This window comes from Lineus longissimus, chromosome 2, assembly GCF_910592395.1.
Source record: "Lineus longissimus chromosome 2, tnLinLong1.2, whole genome shotgun sequence".
In the NCBI taxonomy this organism is placed as follows: domain Eukaryota; kingdom Metazoa; phylum Nemertea; class Pilidiophora; order Heteronemertea; family Lineidae; genus Lineus; species Lineus longissimus.
Window position 1 is genome coordinate 28,643,606 of NC_088309.1, and position 22,941 is coordinate 28,666,546.

At 42.5% G+C, this 22,941-nt stretch overlaps 1 protein-coding gene across 3 annotated transcripts in view; it reads right to left on the bottom strand.

Moving 5' to 3' along the window:
* The window catches only part of LOC135483403 (zinc finger protein basonuclin-2-like), an 84,929-nt gene that overhangs the window by 61,007 nt on the left and 981 nt on the right, over positions 1-22,941 (bottom strand). For 2 of the 3 annotated variants that reach the window (XM_064764276.1, XM_064764277.1), the window contains exons 2-3: positions 20,417-20,606; positions 16,092-16,127 (exon numbers count right to left, since the gene is read on the bottom strand). In XM_064764276.1, coding sequence (XP_064620346.1) covers positions 16,092-16,127; positions 20,417-20,467 — 87 coding nt within the window. In that variant the 5' untranslated portion in view covers positions 20,468-20,606. Of the gene's footprint in view, positions 1-3,917; positions 4,079-16,091; positions 16,128-20,416; positions 20,607-22,941 lie in introns of those variants that run through there. The other variant, XM_064764278.1, reaches the window with a different exon arrangement.

The window sequence follows — 22,941 nt, forward strand, 5'->3', positions numbered from 1 at the left end:
CATACTTGCCCTGAAAGAATGTAGTTTTATTTGATTATCATATGGCAGAAGCTGAGCTGTAGCAACTCAAGCTTTTGCAGAGATATCACACATCTTGAGAGACATTGTTCAACAAAGCAGAGCTGTCTATTTATTTGTGTCCATCGTATCATGCACATGGTTGGTCCTTCAAGGGAGTCGCCTCCTCTCGAGTCTGTTGAGTCTCCTTCCATAGATTTGCCCCAGGTTTAAACACATATAAGCAAAGGTATAACACAAGACCAGTTGTCCCTTGTCAGATGTCATAGTCAGCCAGGACATTATATACACTAATTGAAAGGTTTATAAAGATCTTAGGTTGATATTGGCCACCTGGGCAGATCACTTGAGACAAAGACAAGGTGAGGCAGCAAACTCTGCCTGACCACACAGGTCATACATTAGATATTGACAGGCCAAGTCCAAAACTATCATGGCTGGCTGAAACTGTCATGGCCGACAAAAGCTGTCATGGCCACCAAAATCTAACATGGCCGACAAAAACAGTCATGGCAGACAGGTCTGTCATGGCTACCAAAAGTAACTGTAAGTAATGTGTCATGGCTGCTACAGTAAAATACACATTGATTCATTTTAAAACTCTCGAGAGGTAGAGTTCTTCAACTAACAGGTTCATATCAAGTGTTGATAGCCTTAACACGGGAAGAAGTCTTCAAGACCCTGAGCCCCGACTTGCCACTTGACGATCCATCCGAAGTGACGCACTCGAGCGATCGATGAAGAGAGTTTGCCGACCTGTTCCTCGGATGCAAATCAAAGCGGTCGCTCGTCGCTCCCGACAACCAAGTGTCACATCGGATCAATACTAAACAAGAAGAATAAACATAAGGTTTCATATTTCATTCATTTCAAAGGCAAAACGTCAAAAGTACTGTGTCATGGCGTTATTTGAATATCGCAAATGTCTGAGTCAAACTTGAGATGTTCATTCATGGGACATGTGACATGGAATATAACGTCCGTCGGGACAGCTAGGTCAGTTCTTCCACTGACCCAAGTAGACTGTTTTCCCTGGAGGTGGAGGTGAGAATGATTTGTAATACGAATGAGGTGTTAGATGTGGCGATTTGTGATCTGATGTTCAAAGACCGCAAGTTACGCAACCAACCAAACACATCAGCTCCTGTCCTTCAGGGTCAGAGTTCAACACCATCTTTCTCCTAACTTATTACTTACGTATGAACTTGCACCAGAGCCTTGTTTGACAAAGGAAAGTGCACTTTATTTCAAGACAATATGTCAGCTTTGAAGAAGTACAAGTACAAGATCCCAGTTTCATCAGCTTGGAGAGTGATTGTCCCCCAGCCAGGACACACGTCATAAGTGCCACCATCAAGCCACGTTATATCATATTACCATAACGACAAGAGCAATCTGCTGATTGAGCAAATCACCTCCAATATTGGAGAGCTCTCTTCATGACCACACATCAAGCGACCGCGGTTAATTGAAATTCGTCAACGGTCTCGGACATATCTATTGCCACCACTGTCACCAGAAGGAATCGCGCCTTTATAAACGGGAGCCATCAGGCCGAGATTGGGTATTCACTTCAGGGGCCCTTGTAATACAATATCGGCCAAAGATGACATCGATGGTATTATCTCGCATGAAAAATGAGCGTGAGATGATGACGACGCGGCATGCCAGTGTGACGGGCGACGTATCAATATGATAGCAGAGAAAGGACACTGCAATCATCAGTCAGTAATCTGGCCACAATCGGGAATGAAGGATGGTTTAAACGACCATCAGTGCTGAGATGACAGCGGCGCTATCGGCATACCAAGATGACGCGACGATTGGAACAGGTTAGAGACGACGAGATTCCAAGGTCAAAATGTCATCCGATATTCAAATGAGCAATTGACGATGTCATCGGGGAGATTCCTTGGATGAAGGAGTGGCTGTCGGCCCATCGTCAAATATGACGTTGGGGCTTGATATCGCAGGGTCATATTGACAACCCATCGCAGGATTAGGCCAGACATGGTGAGCTTGTGGTCTCAGTAGTTGGCTTCAGACCTTGGGTAAGTCACTTAATGGATATGACAATCACTCAGTAAATAGATAGTCACGCGTTGAGAAGTTGTTCTGTTAACAGTTAAGAAGAAACTTCCCAAGGGTTTAGTGCCTCAAGACGGAAACTGAAAATAACTTAAAGCTCTAGTGAAATGCTCGTCCTTTCCATGACCACATCAAGCAGACAGGACTTGCTCAAGTGCGCATGGCTACCAACTCGGTACAACTAGAGATACTATGATAACCGCTCTACCATGCAATGTATGCTGGGATAGATCATGACAAGCACCAGCAGACGTCAACTGAAGGAAACTAATTTCGATGATCAACAAACATTGTTTCTTGTCGTCTCTAACGAGCATCTTCAAATCGCAGCCTCAGTGATAGATTACGCACAACGACCGTCAAACGTATAAATGAATAGCATCAAACAAGAGAACCGCGATCTTTTATTGATCGCCGCATACTGGAGAGCTCCACCCTTCATGACATCGTATCAAAGCAATCTAGACGATCGCAAACAAGTGCTCTACACATGTTGCTGTCAACCGAGGGACAATTACAAGCTGATTAACTCTTTAAAAGCATTTCTAATTTGTTTATTAAAATGTTATTGACAGAATGTGGAGAATAGGAAAACTTTAAGATCAACCAGGAGCATGTTAAAAACAAATGCTTTAGATGATACACTGTGGTGGTGAAAACAGACAGTTGACTTGATGGTCAAAATGGCTATCAAAATGAAATGTTCCATTGCTCAAACCTACACAGCACACTCTGATCAAAACCTTGCCAAACTCAATCTGATGTCAGTGTTGACATGCATGCAATGTCACTGACAATGATATTGGCTCTGTCACTACTTAAAACAATACAGATCCTAATGACAACCACGTAAAATCATGTTAAGTGCAATTTCTGCTGCCATGTATGCTTACTTCAAACCTACTGAGAATGCAACAACCTTAGTTGATGCTTTGTGCTAGTTGAGAGATGACAATATGGAATCGGCCATGTTTGAATGCGGTTACTCCCAGGGTGCTCCATTAGACTGTCGCAGGATCCAAGCATCACATGTCCCTTGTCACGAGCATGTTGTTCCTTGACTTGTGCTTGAAACATTGACCTGACCACAACAGAAGGCCTATGTAGGCAGCTCTTTGATAATGGTGTGTTTGTTCGCATGTAACCTCTGGATGGAAACCCAGCCTTACAGACCCAGCCTCAGAAGACCCCCTTCAGACCAACATCAACCAGCCAAAGACTTGTTCTGGCCATGTTGGGCACTCAAATGAAGTATAGCCACCGGTGTCTCAGTGGTTCTCCACAGTTTCCTTTCCCACCCATGGGACATATCTCTATCAGAGGCCCAGGCCAATCCATTGAGGATAAGAACCCTCCTGGTGGAGATGACTGATTTTGAGTATCGGGAGACTCACGTCACCAATGCTAATGTGATTCCATGACTAGCTGAAGACAGTTTGCTCGAATGAGTCACGACATTATGTTGTATTTGCTCGATACCGACATGGGACGTGTTGGTGTGATGGCATGTACAGGGATGATGGTAGCACCAACAGGTTGGTGAACAAAACAGATTCCATGAGATGGATGGGTACAGTCTGAAAGATCAAGTTCAACAGTCCCACCATTGCATTAACCAACTTCACCAACTTCAGACCGTTGAGGGTATCACTCAAGGGTCCAGTGGCCACTTTACTGATAGGCAGTTGATTTCTGCCCCTGAGACCTAAAGATCAAAAGATTTTCTAGAATATGGAGAATGCAGATAGATCTAAAATCGGACACATCAGAAGTCAAAAGTGGCAAATCTGTTGAAATCGACAGCTACTCACCAAGTCGAGTTTTGGAGTTTCTGGCTTCTCCGTTGTAGCTTCAGTATTGTCCCCCATGATGTCTCAACAAGACGTGAGAGGGTTAATGTCAAACATCACAATGATAGAGCTCACACTCGTGCTAAAGGATAACCACGACTGCTCCAGCAAGCGAGGCAGGGCGTGTTAACCGCGGGGTAGAGAGAGCAACATGTCCCAGCAACAACTCGACTCATCCTCCTCACAGTAAAATCGTTAGTCGGCTGCCTTGAGGAATGTGACTGTTGCAGTGACGAATGACTCAGCGCTGCCACTGCAGCAGATATCTAACCCGTCCTCGGCATCCAGCACTACAGTCATCTGTCACATAGCTAAGCGTATTAACCCGATGGCGATGTTCGGCATGGTGCCACGCTGGTGAATCACACCCTGACAGCGCTTTCTCGTCATTTGTCATGCGACGCTACGAGATAGCGAGTCGACTTGGTAGCACATTACGTGCCGCTACATCAATGTGCCCGATGGCGTGGAGTCCTTGTCGCATGTCTCTAGAGCAATCGTGGTAATGATTTTTAAATGGATCATTATGTCATTGCTTCTGTGCCGGCTTATTAAGTGGTCGCAATTCTCCTCACGGGAGACAGGTCCGCCTGCAAACACATCATTAGCTCAGGAAAAAGACTTCAATGACCAGGAAAGAAATTTGACGAATTCCCGTTAGAGTGGAAAGAAATTCACCAACTTCAAGCAGACGACAGACTCTTGTGGCTGCCTTAATGTGGAAACACTGAGCCGAATCTTGGACATCTCTGGCAAAGGAGAGTAATCCTCATTTTAAAAGTGATCAGGTGTAAGGAAAGAAGCATGCAGCACCAACTCAAAGAATCTCTAACTCCTTGAGTTTGTGCCATGGTTCTGAATCAAGAGCCATCTTCATAATCACAATCAAAAGCAAAAAAGGTTTGGAAAACTAGAGTATAAACCTGCTTGCTTACCAAGGACTTCATGACACATGCTCAAATGGCGATCAAATTCAACTTACCAAACATTCTCATCTAACAATTGTTTCTGCTGTAATTCAATTTCGTCATTCAACTGTTGAATATTCTCGATCACTCGGAGCAATACTTTATTCGCATTAATCGCATTCTGAGCAACAAGTGACTGAGTCACCCTCATATTGATAACACCAAGAAAAAAAAATCCGCCAGAGAGTGTCTCAGTGACATGGCTGACATGGATTAAACACAAACTGACATTGCTGGCATTAATCCCTTTAACCCCTTCACATCCATGAGTGGATGACCTTGAAGAGTCTCTAAACAGTAGGATTTGCAGAATGTTTATGAAATATTGACCTCGGATGGAATATCAGTGGTATACTGCTTCATAATCAGAAGACAGTGGGTTCGTCTCTTAGAGAGATCCACTGGTCCCCTGAATGAGATGCCTCGTGCTTGGCGCCCATGTCCGGGCAAACAACACCGGCCGACCCAGGCAAAAACGCTCATCCCACCTTGGAGAAGGAAAACTTTCAGGAGAATAATGCCTCCTTCTCTGTCGTCCTTCATATTAATATCAGTGCAGTTAACAACAACAATTAACGCTGTGACCTAACATTCTAACAAACTCACCAAGAACACAACAGGCTTGAAACTGTTGCATCCTCATGGCGTGCGATGATTCACGACAAGCGACCATACAGATCATAAAACTATCACTTACCCTCTTGAAGCCGCCGTACACTGCAGACAAATCACAACGAACGTGCCTTCTGCCACGCACCAACTTGAACATTCTAGTAGTAATTGCCAGATAAATGACAGAGTATGAGATGCAATTTAAAAAGTATCCACATTGGAAAGAGCTCAGCCAGTTTTCTGTCCATCGATAGTTCACATCGGAATAACGTCATGATTATCGTTGTGTCCACCCTCTTCCTGCACCATATTAATTTCTTACAAGCATTTTCTGAGCAGCCGTAATTATCTTTCTGATTCATTAAGCACACTGCACGCTCGTTTGGCAGCGACCCCAACTGCTCCAATTAAAATGCCTTATCTTCATCAATGGACTATAATCATCGTGGTCATTTTACCACCGAATGAATCGCCGTCATTCACTTGTGCACATAAATATGTCAAAGAACAACGTCAGCACGAGAGCGCATGTACCTTTCGTACAAAAAACGGATACTTTGATAATTGACATATGTATGATTACAGAGCAGGGCGATGTCATTATTTACATGTGATTGGAAGCCGCCAGCATTGACTGATATCAGTCTTTCAAAGCAAGGTCTGCATAACAATTAGCACCAGTTTATTGTAGCTTTCAAAAGGCAAGGTGCAACATATCCATTCTTAAGACAAAATGTTCAAATATTTTGTTCACATTTTTTTCTGCTCAAAATGAACCAACATCATCAGTCCCAAAACTTTTTTGACTTTGAAAAAATTTCTAGGTCTGAGAGTTGGATACATGTGATGAATTTGACAAGTCTAGTTGTATACTTTTGACATTGAATGTCAGTGTTTGAATGCCTCATGGTTCCCACTGAAACTACCTCATGATACAGACGTTATGATATCCCCAAACATACTCCGGTCTAGCAAGTCACAAAAGGGCAAAGATATCAAACATGTTTCCCACGAGATGACGAAGAAGATTTCAAGGACACATGCCAAGTTTGAAGACAATGATGAGCTGAAAGTGACAATAATCAATTCATGCCAAGCATTGTCAGTCCCTGTGTAAGTTACACTTCTAACGGCGTTCAAACGATCGTATAGTTTTGATGGTAGAAGCAATTAGTCGCTCCTTCATATGTATCCATGTGAGCTTTAATGAGTTCTCAAAGAGAGTCGAAGTGAAACTAATTACAATTTATGACAGGCGAATCATGCTGTGATCAGCTGGCTTCTCATGCCACCAGAGACACCAGCAGAGGCACGCAAGGATCAGCCCCCATTCTCATGATTAATCTACCAAGGGCACAATGCAAATAGGCCATTATGATACACAATGGTTGGCGATTAGTGGCTGTCCTAAGGTTGCCACAAGTTACCACTTCAAATGGAGAGGGTACATGTCGGAGGACATTCAAGAGAGGTCGTCACAACTGAGCAAACTTCAAATTGGCCGTTGAACCAACCATCATATAGCCTCTTCCTAGGGAGTCAACGAATCGATAGGTACAGCTTATTACTTCTCAATTAGGGGACACTCATGTCTGGACACATCATGAAGAAGAAGTTAGCAATCTACCCGCAACAACACCAATTCGGCATGATGCCACCATGATCCAAATAAAATGAAAAATAGATTACATTTCAATTAAAGAATTTGAATTTATTCAGCTTAAAGTTATTTTCCATTAATTTGGATCAATTTATTGATAAGTCTAATTGATCCCTTACAAATGACCAGATGAAAGTCGGCGGTCATTGACGACTTGAGTAACAGATCAAAAAGTCATAATGACTTCATATGACAAATGATCTTCTTGCCAGAATATTCTCTTGTGTGGTATGGTAGGCCTGGATCTTTCTAATCACTTCAACTGCAACAGAAATGGCTTATCAGCAGGCACTTTCAGTTGCCATGTCTGTCTACGTACTTTCTAATTTACTTCACTAGGATCTTTTAAGTCAAACCAAATCTAATTTCAGCACATCATCCGGCCTAAACGCACAAGCCAAATCCTCACAGACTAGCTCGCTCCGGCCAAATCATCGTCCGAAGACGCTTAATGTACTTTGCCGTTTCTCCATGATGGATGGTCTCCCTAAACGGTCGCAACACTTCTCATCAGCTGAGCTCGCCCGACCCCCACACTTCAATTGAAACATTCCCAACTGCACTAAATTTTATTAGAATAAATTTGAAAATTTGTTGAAGAGACTTGTCAGTTTTTGTCTCCGGTGGGTGATTGGCCCGGACGAAATCGCATACCGATTGGTTTGATTTGGTCGACGAGGTGTCTGATGGTGTGGTCCAGATGGGTTTGCCGCACGCATGTGGCGCTCACTTGGGTGTGAGTTTGAAAGCTAGTGTCATTCAAAACACTTATTTCCATTAAACTTGGAAATTATCTCTTGGATTTATGACATATTTGTTCTTGCATGATCTTCCTAAGCATTTCACTGGGATCATTACCAACCCACAAGTATACACATTTGTTTTAAAGAAACTTTTGTTTGGGTGTCCAAGAGGTGACAACTTTCCAAGTGGAATAAATTGAAATCAAAAAGACATTAGCAGGAACAAACAAAGCTTGAAATGATGATGGTAGTTTTGAGTGTTGTTTATCACAACATGTGGGGACTACTTGTTACCATTGCATTGGTAACTCTTGTGGCCTTAAGTGCTCCAGAATCTGAGTTCTTGAGAACGCTCAAACAGAAACAGAAAAGACATATCATTGACGACCAATCGCTATCGATCTTGTGAGTCGTGGATCGATGGCGACGTTACTGGGTGTCGCCTGATTACAGGTGATCACTGAGAAGTCGGCCTCAAGGCACTGGGTGGAGTAAGAGATATGGCAACCTTGGCTTCCAACTTAACGATGCAATCAACCAAAACAGGCATGCATTCGCACATCGTTTTGCCAGTCACAAGTCCCAAGACTTTCACTTATATTCACAATTCAACTCAAGGAAGAGCAAACCACAACAGCCATTTCTTTTGCCATTGTGCTGTTTGGTTTTGTGACCTGTGAAATGTACAAGCTGACAAATGAGTTCAAGTCACTTCAAGACAAAACGCCTCCTTTCCCACATTGTTGCCTCTGTTGTGAAACAAACTGTCTAAGTGGCCCTTTCAAACACCAACTGAGTATTGTCACACTGCAGCACTCAAGTGGGACTCAGGCCACTTGCTTCTTGAAAAGACTGTTCCAATATTGCACTTGTTTTTACAATAAAATCTCTAAAGGTCCCCAATCAACCTATCAAGGAGTAACTTGAAACTTGAAATGTCACGCCTTATGAAACCTTTTGAGTAGAGCTTGTTGAGACACGTGTTACCTGTCACCAATAACAGCCCTCACAATAGTAACACAATAGGTCATTAAGAGCTTATTAGATGGTTAACATACCTTCACTTTCTGCCTAATTGCAATTTGAAAGGAGCTATTGAAATGAGCATCTAATATGCAAAGACTGGCAGGCTTCTGAGTTGTTTTTGAAAATGGCAATAAAGAAACATGTCACTTTTACTTCTGAATTAGCCTAACAATCCTCTCAATATGTTCTCTCTTCTTGAGCTCTGGTTGAAACATTTGTGTTCTTAGTGAAGTCCCACCTAAAGAAACTAATATCAAATCCAGCCTTCTACTTAGGTCACTCATATCATCAGTGACATCATCGTCAAATGAGTTTTTGTGTGACATCATGAAGGTTCTCTTGTAGCGGCAAAGTCTCTTCACCTGAAACAAGCTCATGTTGTTCACCCGAGGTGTGGGTGTGGTCTCATCACCATCAGACGACATTCCTATACAATCCTCCCTGGAGGGGTAACAACAATACAAAACCTTTGTAAACCAATGCTCAATTCCAATTGAAAGCCAAGACGTCCTTTTGTTCCAGAACGCCAACCTCTACACCTAATTAAGGGATCACTTAGTAATGGATGACATCACAGAATTCTCAGTCCAACTCAAGTTGCAGAAGTCATTCATACATCTATGTATTACAATGTTAATGAATGCACAAAGATTTCAGGCCAACATTAATGAAATAAATGTTAAGAGTTCTTTCAAGCTAGGTTGGTGTGAACACTCAGTGCATAATATACACAATGATGCACACCAGTCACCACACTTCAGCCAAACCATAATCAGTCCCACGCTATTGATATTGACAACAAGAAGATGGATAAAAGAACCAGGATGAAAAGGTGTGAGTTTGCCGACGGCGTACATCACACGGAAGACAGACAAGTTTGATATTGGGCTGTTGACGATTTATCAAAGGTTACGCAAGATAATGCTTATGACAAGAACAATTCTCATCGTGCCCTGATGAGGTGAATGAAAAAATACTCCAAAAGAGTCAAAATTGGCAAATAATTCGCTGCATCCAACTTTTATTTGAAACAAGGTGTCGAAATGGACATTGGGTCATCATATCAATAACTTTCAAAAACTCAAATGATTGTGTTTTGGAACAATAGGATTTCGATAGAGTGTTGATCGTGTAATTGGGTGGAGCTGCAAGTGACAGGCACGCTGTCAACCTTTCACATTCAATATTCCTGCAGTTTACCTTAGTTACGCATCAAGTAGTGTTTGTTGTTATTGTGCAGTTTCCATGTGTCACATTACAATTGCCCCACCCGTCTCCCTACGGCATGTCATAACCGAGTCAGTCTTCATGTCACTGATATATCAATACATTTATCTGATTATTCTTCAACATCAAACCAAATTACAACTTCACAAATAAAATATCGAGACTGCTTTCAGTAAACCAATATGCACATTATCAATGTCATCATCGTCACATTCTGAGAAAGATGATCCACAAATGTTGACATCACATGATCATGAGAATGATAATGTTTTACTTCAAAGACTGCCATCTCCCTTTGAAATGCCAACAGGAGCATTCAAGAGAGCAGCTTGGTGTCCCCTCCTCTAGACCCTCAGGCTCGGTCCACATTGATAGGCAGACAGACATATTGAGGTGGTCTACATTTCAGATCTTGAACACTTCCTTTCATTTCTTTTTGCCAACCTTATAGTAATATTGAGATGATTGCACATTTGGAGACAAATTTTCTCTGCAGAAAAGTTTCGAAAATCACTTTGAAACTGCGCAAGTTACCAAATCAAAACCCTCAGTGGCTTCAGCATCGTATTGGAATTCTGAATTAGCGTCACTTTAAGGAGAAATGGAATGACGGCGTCCCTGGATTGAGCGCATAATGACAGAGATACGCTGGTTACCGATGGTGATAATCAGCCGCACCCATCCCTTGAGGCAGTCGTGCTGAAACTCACACAGTTGGCTCATGTGTGATTCCAATGACAGGGGCATGTCCCTATTGTGCTTTAATTATCGACAGCTCTTGAGATAATTAACCCTTCAAAGTGGCATTCTTTATGACAAATGGAGGCGTTGTTTTCAAATTCGGACATTTCCTATCAAAAAGTGGCTGTCTATTATGAATTAACAGCGGCAACTTCTCAACACAGGGATTCCATTCAAAAGGATTTTCAAATCTTCTGTTTTGCGTCTGTATTTTCCATGGCAACAAACTGGCAATATGATAAAAATGAAGTTAAGAAACCTTGACGATGATGCCGATGGTCTGCTAGATTATCAAATTATAACTGTAAAGGTTTCTGCTCCTGGGTCGTCCCAGTGGCAACGTTATCCAACCTCAGATGTCATGATCCACAAAAACTTTCATAGAGTCCCATCGCACATGATTATCAGCAAAAACTCATGAAGACCAATAAGGACTTGTCAGAACGATAACTCTAATGTCAGGCCTTCACGCAGATCGTGTCAGATGTAATGGTCCGGTCAATGCCTGTCGTCCACTGATGATAACTACGGCACTAACAGTGCTCGTTCAGAGGTGACTTTTTTCAGATGAGAGGAAACGAGTCCATTTTGACACTTAGCGCGGATAAAAACAAATGAATGGATGTCTGTTAAAAGGACTGGCATGTCGTGTCAACTTTGACAGAGTTATTCGGGCAGTAACTGCGGCAAAGTGTTTTCTGACTTCCTGTGCAGGAGAGGTACTGTTCGTTATTTAGTCGAGCCCAAGTCGTTTAGTTTCCGTTGCGCCGAGCAATACTTGGTCCTGTCAGAGTATCTATCAGAGGCTTCCTGATCTTGATGCGACCATTTAGAACTGAGGGGCCAAAGGTCGCCAATGTCGACATCATGGACGTGGAGTAGATTGGTTTTTATAGCACATGCTATCCGTGGGAATGATATCGCCATCAAGAGCTTTGTGATGTTCATTGCCTCCAAGACACTTTCATGTTTGACATGCCCATTGTTCCACTGACTCTACGCCAAGGTGGTACCCAATTGGCAGGACCAAAGTGGCCGCGTTAATCCCCAAACAGTATCTATAGTAACTCTTCAGGATGACAACTACAACTGAGATGTCTTCCCCGCCTCAAACAACAACAGTAGTCACATCTTTATTGCCACTAACTCAGACTAACAGCACAACCAAACGGAAGTATCTCACAAAAACATATGCAGCTCACGACAAAACAAGAGGCCCAGCAGTGGTCGAAGGAGTCCTCGTCCATCAGCCATCAGACCCAAATGGCTGCGACGACAACGAAAAAAACAATCAAGAATCAAATATGTATGCATGAGAAAACGTGGCCACTTGTGATGGAGATGAAAAAAGCATTGTAAGCAAGAGTGAGTGTGAAGAGAGGTCCCTCTTCTGCTGCTGACTTCATTATGATTCAAAGTGCGTCGCCATCAAATTACTTTTGTTACTTACGAGCATTCCTCGTTTAGTTGACAACCGTCCCAGACAGTCACTCTAGATTCACCAACATATTGTTCACATCGAAACACATAACCATTATCTTTACTTCTTCTGTCGAGAGTCATACCATTTGGCTTCAGGGTTGGTGACTTTCATTGAAGGGGCCATCTCATCAAGGAACAACCAAGGACCAGGAAGAGGCAAACAACTAGTCACTGCTGACAGGGACAAACTTTTGTTTAGGTCGCTGTACGAGGACAGCCCTGACTAGAGAATGGGATGCTGCTGCCTGAGCCTACAGGAGCTAAATCAATGGTACAACTATTCCATCAATAGATTTCATGAGATCAGTATGGAGGACGGCCCGCAACAAGTCATGAAGTAGCATCTCAGTCAACATCTCAGGTTAAGAACCAGGGACAGTGACAAAGACCACGAACCCATATCACAAAGTCAACATTGTATAATTAAAACTGCATTCATATGCAAATGAGGCAGGACTCTGTATACATATGAATGTATTCACAAAATATCAGATATTCGGTCTTGATGGAAATATGTCTTCTTATCGGTGTAATTTTGCCGCACTTAGCCGAGAAACCAGATAGCGGAGACCGCCAACCCATTCTAAGTGTCATCAAAATTCATGTAACGGGAAATGCTTTGAAGTAACTAGGATCGTGTCAACGGAGTCCACAAACCATCAGTACTTGAAGGCAGGGCTTGAATGAGAAGGAGGTGTGTAGAGGGGATTAAATGACAGGTTCATTTCAGTAAGATTGCACTAAATTGGATCATCTCTACTGTATCTGTGGCATCAATTATCTTGTTTTGTGGTCCTTGTGGAGCACTTTATACATGTGAATCTCTTTTCTTTGCTTATCTGTTCAAACACCTCCTGTGTTACTCTCAGTGCACAGATCAAAGTATATTCATAGGTTAGCGTCACAAGAGTCTGATTCGCTATCTTGTCAACTGATAGAAGAGAAATGGTGGGTAAATCAGAAGCCTCCGAGTACTTAGAGGCTTGTAACTGTATCGATAGCTGTCAATTTATATTGTCAAGGTTCGATGAGTCAGATTAACGTACGACAGAATTAAGATAAGACTGGTAATCTTATAAGAGCGACAGCACGTTGGGTGACGTGATCACACCGTGTTCCACTGTGACAAGAGGTTAATAACGTGTCAACCTGGTACACAGGAAGAATGACAAGCGATTCAACATCAGGCTACTGCGCCAATTATGGTTACAGTGGATACCCAGTCCCAAGATGAAAATTGCCAGAAATGATTCTTTTTATGATATTTCATGCGATAGTGTCATCCCTGTCACAGGGCAGAGATAGCGCAGGAATGCGCTCAATATCGCCTGACAAACAGAAAAGAGATGATTTCATGATGAAAATACCGCATGTGACAGCTTTATGATAATGTCATATTTACCGCAGACGCTGAGCTCAACACGACTGATCAGTTTTCCCCTTAGCTGTCAAACGGAGGTAAACCTCACTCACTCGTGGCAGTTGAGATGAAAGCTACATGTGTGTGAGGTCCTCCGGGCCCGGCCTATGAACATCTAACTATTGGCATCTAGGTCATTAGGGACCGCCACTGCGATGGAGAATAAGGGTGAGACTTAACATTTGAAATCACGTCATGCCCCGTTTGACAAGATTCATGCTAATGGCTCACGACGTGCTCTGAGGGACATCATGGTCAGGTTCCGCTGGAGGTATGGATGGAGATATATCATAATCTCACGAGGGACAGCAGTGAAATAGCGATAAAAACTGGGTATTTGTTCTTTATCATGTTTTGACAAGGCCAATGAAGGCTTTAGGGGATTATGCAAAGATTATAGAGAGGAATGAAGAAAGGTTGAAGGATTCTAATGAAACAAGTAAGATTCGGTATTGAATCCGATAGTGGTTCGAATCTCTAATGAATTTCATACAAAATCCAAGTGATTTGACATCAGTTAAAAGCAAACCACAAAATATCACCAGTCATCATATGATCTCATAAATAAGCTGTTCTCAATTAAATAGTTTTGCAGAGTTACCTTTGTCAAACTCGTCGGTGTCAGTTTGTGTGAAACTCTATGGATTGGCTCTGAGCCTGCACCATTCCAGTCTCTCTATGAGTGACGAGACAAAAAGAACCCACAAGTGACTATCTTGTGCACTGAGTCAAGCCGGTGACGCATGGTGACACGCAATTCAGTGTCCTGTCAAACAGAGATAAACTTGGTAACCATGGTGACATCATGCACCATATGCCACAATCTGTCAACCTTTTATCTCTCGTGTAAGATAGGGCCGGATGACAAGTGCTATGGGTCGCTTCTCCCGCCCCGCTATAATTGGCTGGAGTGGATTAAACGACTAATCACTGAGATAATTGTTTTAATCGATTTGCGACGCATGAGTGAAGCAAGGAGGCTGCGATGGGATGACCTGTTGTCCTGAGTTATGACAGCCGACCGTCGGTGTGCGTCGGAACAAGGTTCAGGCAGGATGGGACTGGAACTCAATTTGAAATTGCCAACACTGATGGAATGATTAACAGGACTGTTGGGACACCATATTTGAAATGACATCGTCATTGCAAACACAGCTCACATGATATCAAGGTCAAGGTGAAAACACTCCTGGTCAGATATCAAGTTGTATCATTGGAATGTAAAGACACTCCGAAGATGTGCCAACCCAATCTAAAGATTAGCCTTAATTAGCATGAAATTCTCCTGAACATAAGTATTCAAATATGGAGCCAATAAAATAGCCATGAGACATGTGACACTGGGTATCAGTTTATCTTATTTCACTATTGATCAGTCTGTGAGCATCATCTGATTATTATCAATAACTGCAGTTAATCCTGAGCTCCTCGTTAACCATCAATCGATTAAATGTCAATCAATTACAATTGCAATGACTGCCATCGACGACTGGTGAATCCTTAAAGGGACTATGAACACCACTGAGTGATTTTGAAGGGCTTGACCGGGATGACAGATAAGTGATGGTCTTAAAGGTATGACATAGGTGGCAGCACTAAGCTATCCAACTTGCATCTGATTAGCGATCATGCATGCCTTGAGGCTGAGTGTGGCGTATCACTCCGGCAGTTGTCGATGACAAGACATAAGATAGGATGGTTGGACCACCGCTATATCAGCGCACAAAAGCTGTATCAAACTCGTGCGGCTCTTGGTAAAATCAATTGAGGCTTGGCAACATGACAGGCAGCTAATGGTACATATGACAGGAGCCGTGATAGCCAATATTGGCAGCCTGTCCCCGTAAAGACTGGGTCAATTACGCCAAAGATGCCAACCAATCATTGGACCCAAACCAAAAGCTTTGATGACACGCACACAGTGATAAAATCTGACGCGAAGAGGTCGACAGAATGACAGTTGATATTGATAACAATGTTCACGGAGATGGTTCATTAGGGATGGCAGATTGTCAAACGGTCATTTAGATTTCAGAGTTGTCATTTCGCGGTTGTGAAGCCCTAAATCTCATGTGCGGCACTGGAAGTTTTTCCATTGATGAAGTCAGATCAAGTCAGTAGTATGGGGACTTAATGCCCATTGGTGGTGCAGATAGGACCGAGGGAATGCTCCTGGGGGTGGGGGGGGAATGAACAGATTGCCTATAATACAGTTGTGACATGCAGTTAAACCGGTCTTGTTAAACCTTGACTTACCATTTCTGTGAGGGGCTTCCATGCTTTCTTCAGACTCTGCAAGGAGAAAAGACACACAAGCGTAAAGAATAATTTAACATTTAAAACTCAAACTATATCATATTGAATTCTTCTCAACTGGACCACACACACACAGCCAATATTATGATTACAAATGCTTTTCCTACTTCTTCATCTCACATGTACCCCAAGTCTCATCCTCACCTTGTGTGTCAAGATGACATTGAAGACCAAAGTTGGTGAACCTACACTCTCCAGGATGATTCAATACTAGGCAGCTATAGTTGCTGAACCTTCCAAGCAACCTGCACTTTACTTTGGTGACAGAATTTGTGGCCAAGTTATAACTTGATATGGCACACTTGAGATGGTAAGTCAACATGGGGGATTATGCAAGCTGACCCCCATCAATGACATCATTGTGATGGACATTGCAGCTACAGGAAGCTTGTAATTATTTAAAGACATCGACAAGAGAGTCATCCTGTGGCCTGATACCATCGGATCAATCTGATTATATAAACACAAAGCTTGAGTACAAATGACAAGTCAAAATATGGACACTGGAATGCAGGCATCATTGATGATATATCTCAACCTGATCTGGCTGAAAAGGGCAAGACTGGCCTTGAGGCTGTAATTGGAAGCCATCAAGTTTTTGATCAATTAGTAAAGAGTCAAGAAGAAGAAGACCTGTAAGACAATTTAAAAGAGAGCATTGTTGTACATTTGTAGGCCTAGTTGTTGTTTTAACTAAACCAGTTGAAAAGGCCATGAAATGAATATGATGTAGCTATAACTACACAGTGGGTAAGTGACCATATTCTCCAATTAAGGATGGGTCACACTGCAACATGTAGAATTCTTCTTCTTCTTTTCAATACTGGAACACAGTCTACAGAGACTTTTACGTCCAGGCGCATGCATTTAAAATCTTTGTCATTGGTAAAAGGTGCTGGTGTTAAAATCGCAGTTGGAATTGTACTGGATATAACAGTAAAACTGAATGTGCAGAGATTGACAATGATTAATATCAACCAATCATAGTGAGGAAATAGTTCACACAGAAACTAGGAACCAACACAGCATCAAGATAGATACAATTTGAAAATCGGAGAAAGACAGACCAGCGGTCAGTCAGGCCTTAGATGAAGCAGTTTACCTTGGCCTTAATCTTATACATACCCTTCCCTGGAACTGTGTTGAGTGAGCCCTCATAACCATGAAGGAGAAGATCACCGACATCTTGACAAAAATGACAACCTACAGCAATCGCAATGACAGTTTTCTAGCAATTACAACTTGAAAAACTGCACAGACGAACTGACCAGAAGGAGTGATAAAGCTCATCTGACCCAACAAGGACTTATATCCCAGTGCCTGACCTTGATAAGGTATCTGGAGCCTGGCATAAGATTGAGGGTCCTTTTTTTAAAGAGGAGCTTATCAGGGAGTCAGGGCTGATCAGGGCTGGGACAGTGCTGGTCTGTCACCTAGAACAATGAAGCCAGATAGGCTTTATCTACTTAGACAGCTAAGTGGCTAAAGATAACAGATTTGGTCACGTCCTGTCTGAGGGCCTGACTCAGGGAGCATTAAAATCCAATAAACAACATTTCAATTAAACAGTTGTGTAATTTGGAGACCTGAGCCCTGAGGTACAGAGGAACCCTAACCAATCATGAGAAATTGGTTGCTGTGAGTCCAAGCAACAAGATATCATATTTCCACACTCAACAAATCTCTTCTCATATTAGATCACCTCAAATTTATCTTACAGGCTTGAGCCAAGCCAATGTTTTATAACTGGAGAGCAGATTACTCAGCTTTCTGTCTTAGCACTGCTGAGTTGGACATTGAGCCATTCAGGGTCACTTGACACATAATCCTCCTAACAGGCCAGTAATTAGTGTTACACCAAATGACATGTCTGGCAGATTACACCAAATTAAGATGACAGCATTACATAACTGTACATAATCAACTCTATTTACCCAAGATGCAGCAGCCCCGGGCTTATTGCACTGGGAGGATGGTCTGGCCATTGACCCCAATAAGTCTGGTCTCAATGACAATCCCTGGTTGTTCATCTTGACCACCAAGCTCTTTGCCTCTCATCAAGTTTTGATTTAAAGGGAGTAAAAGGCCATGAGGGTCAGGATGCTGGTTGTTTGGAGACCAACCAAATATAAGACCACCATTATGTAAGAATGGGTTCCAATAAGTGACATTCCATTTCTCCGTCAGCCATAAGTATCATATTTACCTGAAAGCCATTGGAAATCGACATTGAAAGATTTTCCATCATGTTTGCTGCACATTGAAAAGGAGAGTGTCCAAGAACTCAGGTTTAGGTATTCCAGGATGGATAAGCAATATGTTCTTTCAAAGAAGAGAATTCTCTCCAAACATGTCAGATAAAGACACGGCAACCAGCACAGATGAAATAGACAATAAGGAAGTGACACCACACCAGAGGAAGTGATTCCAAGTAGTCAAGGTATTAACAACAACTACCGTCCTTGAGAGTGATCTAAACCTCTTGAAAGACACCCAGCCACAACAGGGAGAGACTGTGGTGAAAAGTCATTAGTGTTAAATCAAGTTTATCAAGATCAATGTTAATGTAATATCATGGTGTCTATACTACATGTATAGTGTATCACAGGACCTTTGACACATAGCCCATTATTTCCTTGGGCTAATTGTTACATTTTCTTAGACAACAATATGGTGATTGTCAAGACCACGATTGTCATAGATATGGCATCTAATTGGCCTCTTGGTGCGTGAGGATGACAGGTACACTCTGATTGGTGCGATATGCTGGAATGAGATGACGGTGACGTGTATGTTGCATGACAAGACAAATGAAAAGAAATGGAAAGTCAAGTGAAATTTTCAAGGCAATCAAAACCACTGAATAGTCTCGAACATGTATGTTTGTAGATTAGGTTATTAGGTGCACAGTGCTATAATCCATTTGGGTATCCATTATTTATGTAATTTGGAAAGTTTTTTTTTTGTTCACTTTTTTCAGATTCTTCCAGACCAACTAGGACAGGCCGCTCCTTGCCCATTCCGATGACTTGTTGATCCCAGCATTCATTACAGCAACATCTATTATCAATATCAACATATCACACCGACTAGCCGTGTTTACTTTGTAACATGTCTATCACCAACGCTCTGAGGGAACTAGTCAGAAAGAAAGTCATTCATAATATATTCTTAAAACTTTTGAGAAGTACTTTACTGAATGTCCTTTTTCATCAAAACCACATCTCGATGAGATGACAACTGTAATGACAATTGTAGCTCCGATGGCAATATGAGTGACGGTTTCCATCTGCCATTGAGGCACTCAGTCCACTCGATGCTGATATCTCATAATGTATCATTTTTATTGCGGTGACCAGATTCTCCATGTCCCATTAAATGTGGCTGACATTCTTGATGTGATTTCTCCCACGATGGTAACCTTGTAGGCGCCAGGCTGATCGTTGTCAAACTAAGATTGACAGAATGACTCGGTTGTCATGTTCGGTATGTAACATGCATTCCAACTCCGGACTCAACATCACATCAAATTACATTCTCCAAGCAGCTTCAAGTATATTCTACGAGTGTCTGCTTGGAGACTAATCAAATAACTGACTTCAAGTTATGGGATAAGAAAATATGTTATCTGTTGCATTGTCATTCTTTGCGGTCTTGGTGACTCAGCAAGACTCATATTAACCCTTTCATATGTCAAGTGATTCCAAGTGTTAAATCTCAGAAGACTTGCTGACTTTCTATGTTTGTGCCCTTGAGCAAGATACTTCAGTTCAGCTTTAAGAAATTTAGTTTGAAACAAACACATCTGCTTTATTTCAAAAGTTGTCATATGCTGCCGCACCAAGAGACAAAAACACATGATACGATGATGTCCCCTGGCCATGTGACATCTGTTAGAATAGCGCTGTCCGCAGGAAGTGGTTTTCTAAACACAATGTGACAGGTTTACAGTGACATCACAACCTGCTCTGTTATTCTCGTCAGTCTGATGCAACAAAGGCTGGTTATCTAACCTGTCGACTCATATACCGTGGTCCATGTTAACCCTTAAAGGGAGACAATAGACAGGAGCCATGTGGGTGAGATTGAGTAACAATGATGACCAATAGGTGGCTCTACTAAATCTCTTAGCACACCAGCACCAGTCTAACCAGGCTCGGATACCTAGCTACCTGCACCTGGACCACCAACTGGACCCCATGGCTCCTGCCTGCACTTGCTATTTAATTGAAATCAATACTGTTAGTTTCAAAATGATGACTCACCATGTCCAAGAGCTCCTCCTTCACTTTCACTTCCTTCCCGTTACCAGCCATGTTCCAATGATAGTGTCACCGAGAGCTGTCCCTGCATCAGGCCTCAACATGTGCGTCCACAGCAGCCAGTCCCCCTGTAGCACTCCTGATGCAGCACTCGATGTCCGGCTGCCACTCAGTCCCGCAGGCTCTCTTCGATCTGAAACAAGAGAGGACACTTACATATGCAAGATGAATAGTTCGACTTGCAGTGTGGCAGCTGAGCTGGGACATTGGCTGGGGTCCATCGCAATGTTAACCCATTCTAGATGACTGTCACAATGGGAGGTTAGAAAGTGTACACCCCACTTATCGTTTATAATTCCTTATGACAAAGAGGTTAAATCTTAATCAAGTCATCGGATGAGGTGATATGAAACCTGACGTGACTTCCTGGAGACTGGCTCATGTCTCTGAGATCAACCTTCCGTCTCCATGGGGCAGAGACATGGACCGGCTATGATTAATCTGATTGGACTTGATTACCCAGATACGGAGACAAAGACACATCCAACATCATGAATTAGGTTATCATGAACAAGATGTGAAACTTTTTACCAAAGACATATTTGGGTTGATACAACAGACATGAACTTGATGTCAAAAAATTTGAGTGCGATTGCTTGGAAGTTGCTGAGCCTGAGACAAGGACGTAAGCTCTTTCATGCCTGACTCCCTCCGTTTCTCAGGTGTTTCCTTGAAAAAGTTTTTCATACCATCCATAGGGTGAAATCAGTGGAGATGAAACCCACTCCAACCAATGAATCCATGGTCCTCCCCGCTGTGTGTCACAACATTCCTTCACATAACATCACAACCTCTCACCAACGTCCCTGAACTTTCTCAAGACAATGAAATACGATGATGCCATTATCAACATGAGTTGTCAACTTAATATGCGATGTCTGCAAATTAATTGGACCAAGTATGGAAAGGAAAGGCATATTATCTTTGTATATAAAGGACACAATCAATGTCACCAGAGTACAGGGCCAGTCATATGATGTGGAGTGCTTGTTAACCACTCCGTGTATACACATTGTCTGTAAATCATCTCATTTTCTTATTGAAAGTGCTCCTGATATGTTGGGTCTGTTTCAGTGAGACACTAAACTTCATGTCCTCCAACACAGGTTCAGCAAAGAAGGTGATACAGAGGCAGGGAGTTGACCAGAGGTCACTTCAGCAGGACCGGGAGGCCGTCAAGACTAAACAACCCTCCAAAATTGATCAAGTCCATATCTGGAATGGTGTCTAGCCCTGATGGAGAACCTCAGATGAAGAATCAATTTGTAACTTGTTTGAGTTCTTGTACCCAACAAGGTGGTAAAGTCGTTCGATCGAGGTTTCAGGCCAATTGTCGCATGTCAAGGAGATATTCAGTGGTCACTTTCGTATCTACAGGAAGCTGACAAATTGCTGGTCAAGAAGGACCAGCCCTTGGCTGAATAAGAGAGCATTGAACACCATTAGATTGATAGCCTGGATACTTAGGTAGCTTGGTCGATGGTCTGATTCTGGCCGACCGTGGACCAAGGATGATGAGAGGCAAGGGGAACTTGGCTAAAGTGGCATGGGATGCTGACCAGGGATGAGTTGGGTGATTGAAGTTGGCTCACAGTAGCCCATATGGTGATTAGCCGGAGCAAGAACAAGGATTGGACATATCTTTCTTTAGTCAGGACTGACTGTAATATATGTGGACTGATGACGGACAACGGGGATGAATCAAGTTGAGCAGCAAGCTACACACATCATTTTAGATCACATGATCACTTCACAGCTGTTTCCTGAGTCACCAATGGAAGTCAGGCTGGAGGTAAGCTTTCTTCAGCTGGCTCACTTACTCTCAAGTTAAACTTGGAGCAGGTCAGCTCTACAACCAACAGCAACCGCATGAAGATTTGTGATGTATCCAGAAAGTGAGAGCATCAATTTCAATCCTTCCTTATTCTCAAAAGCTACACAAGATACAAGTAGTTTAGAACGGAGATGCATCCAATAATATACATAAACGTTCCATCAAATGTTTGACACACTTTTTGAGGCATCCTCATACCACCCTCTACACAGGAACAGTCAGAACTAACATGAGTGAGAGCTGGCAGTAATTCCTCTGAATCGCAGGCTTGGAAACAGGCAACATGCCCATTTTAAAAAGTGTCCAAAAAGAGGACTGAAATTGACAGAAAGCTTACCAGTTATGAGAGTGCATTCCAGTGGTGTCTATTCTCCACAAACAGATACATGGACCACACTGGTTATCCTAAGCAATTTCCACACAGCAATCGACACATAAGTAGTGACAATTTACCAAGCGAAAGTGATGTTATAACGCTCTAATGGCATATGGGCCAGTGTCATCAAGCATGTCATACGACCTATCATCTCATTCATGCCCCAAACTCAACAAATTGCATCTCGCCCTATTAGTATCACGTTGACTGTACATAGCGCACCAAACAACTTTTGCATCAATTGTGTGTCCACTCCAA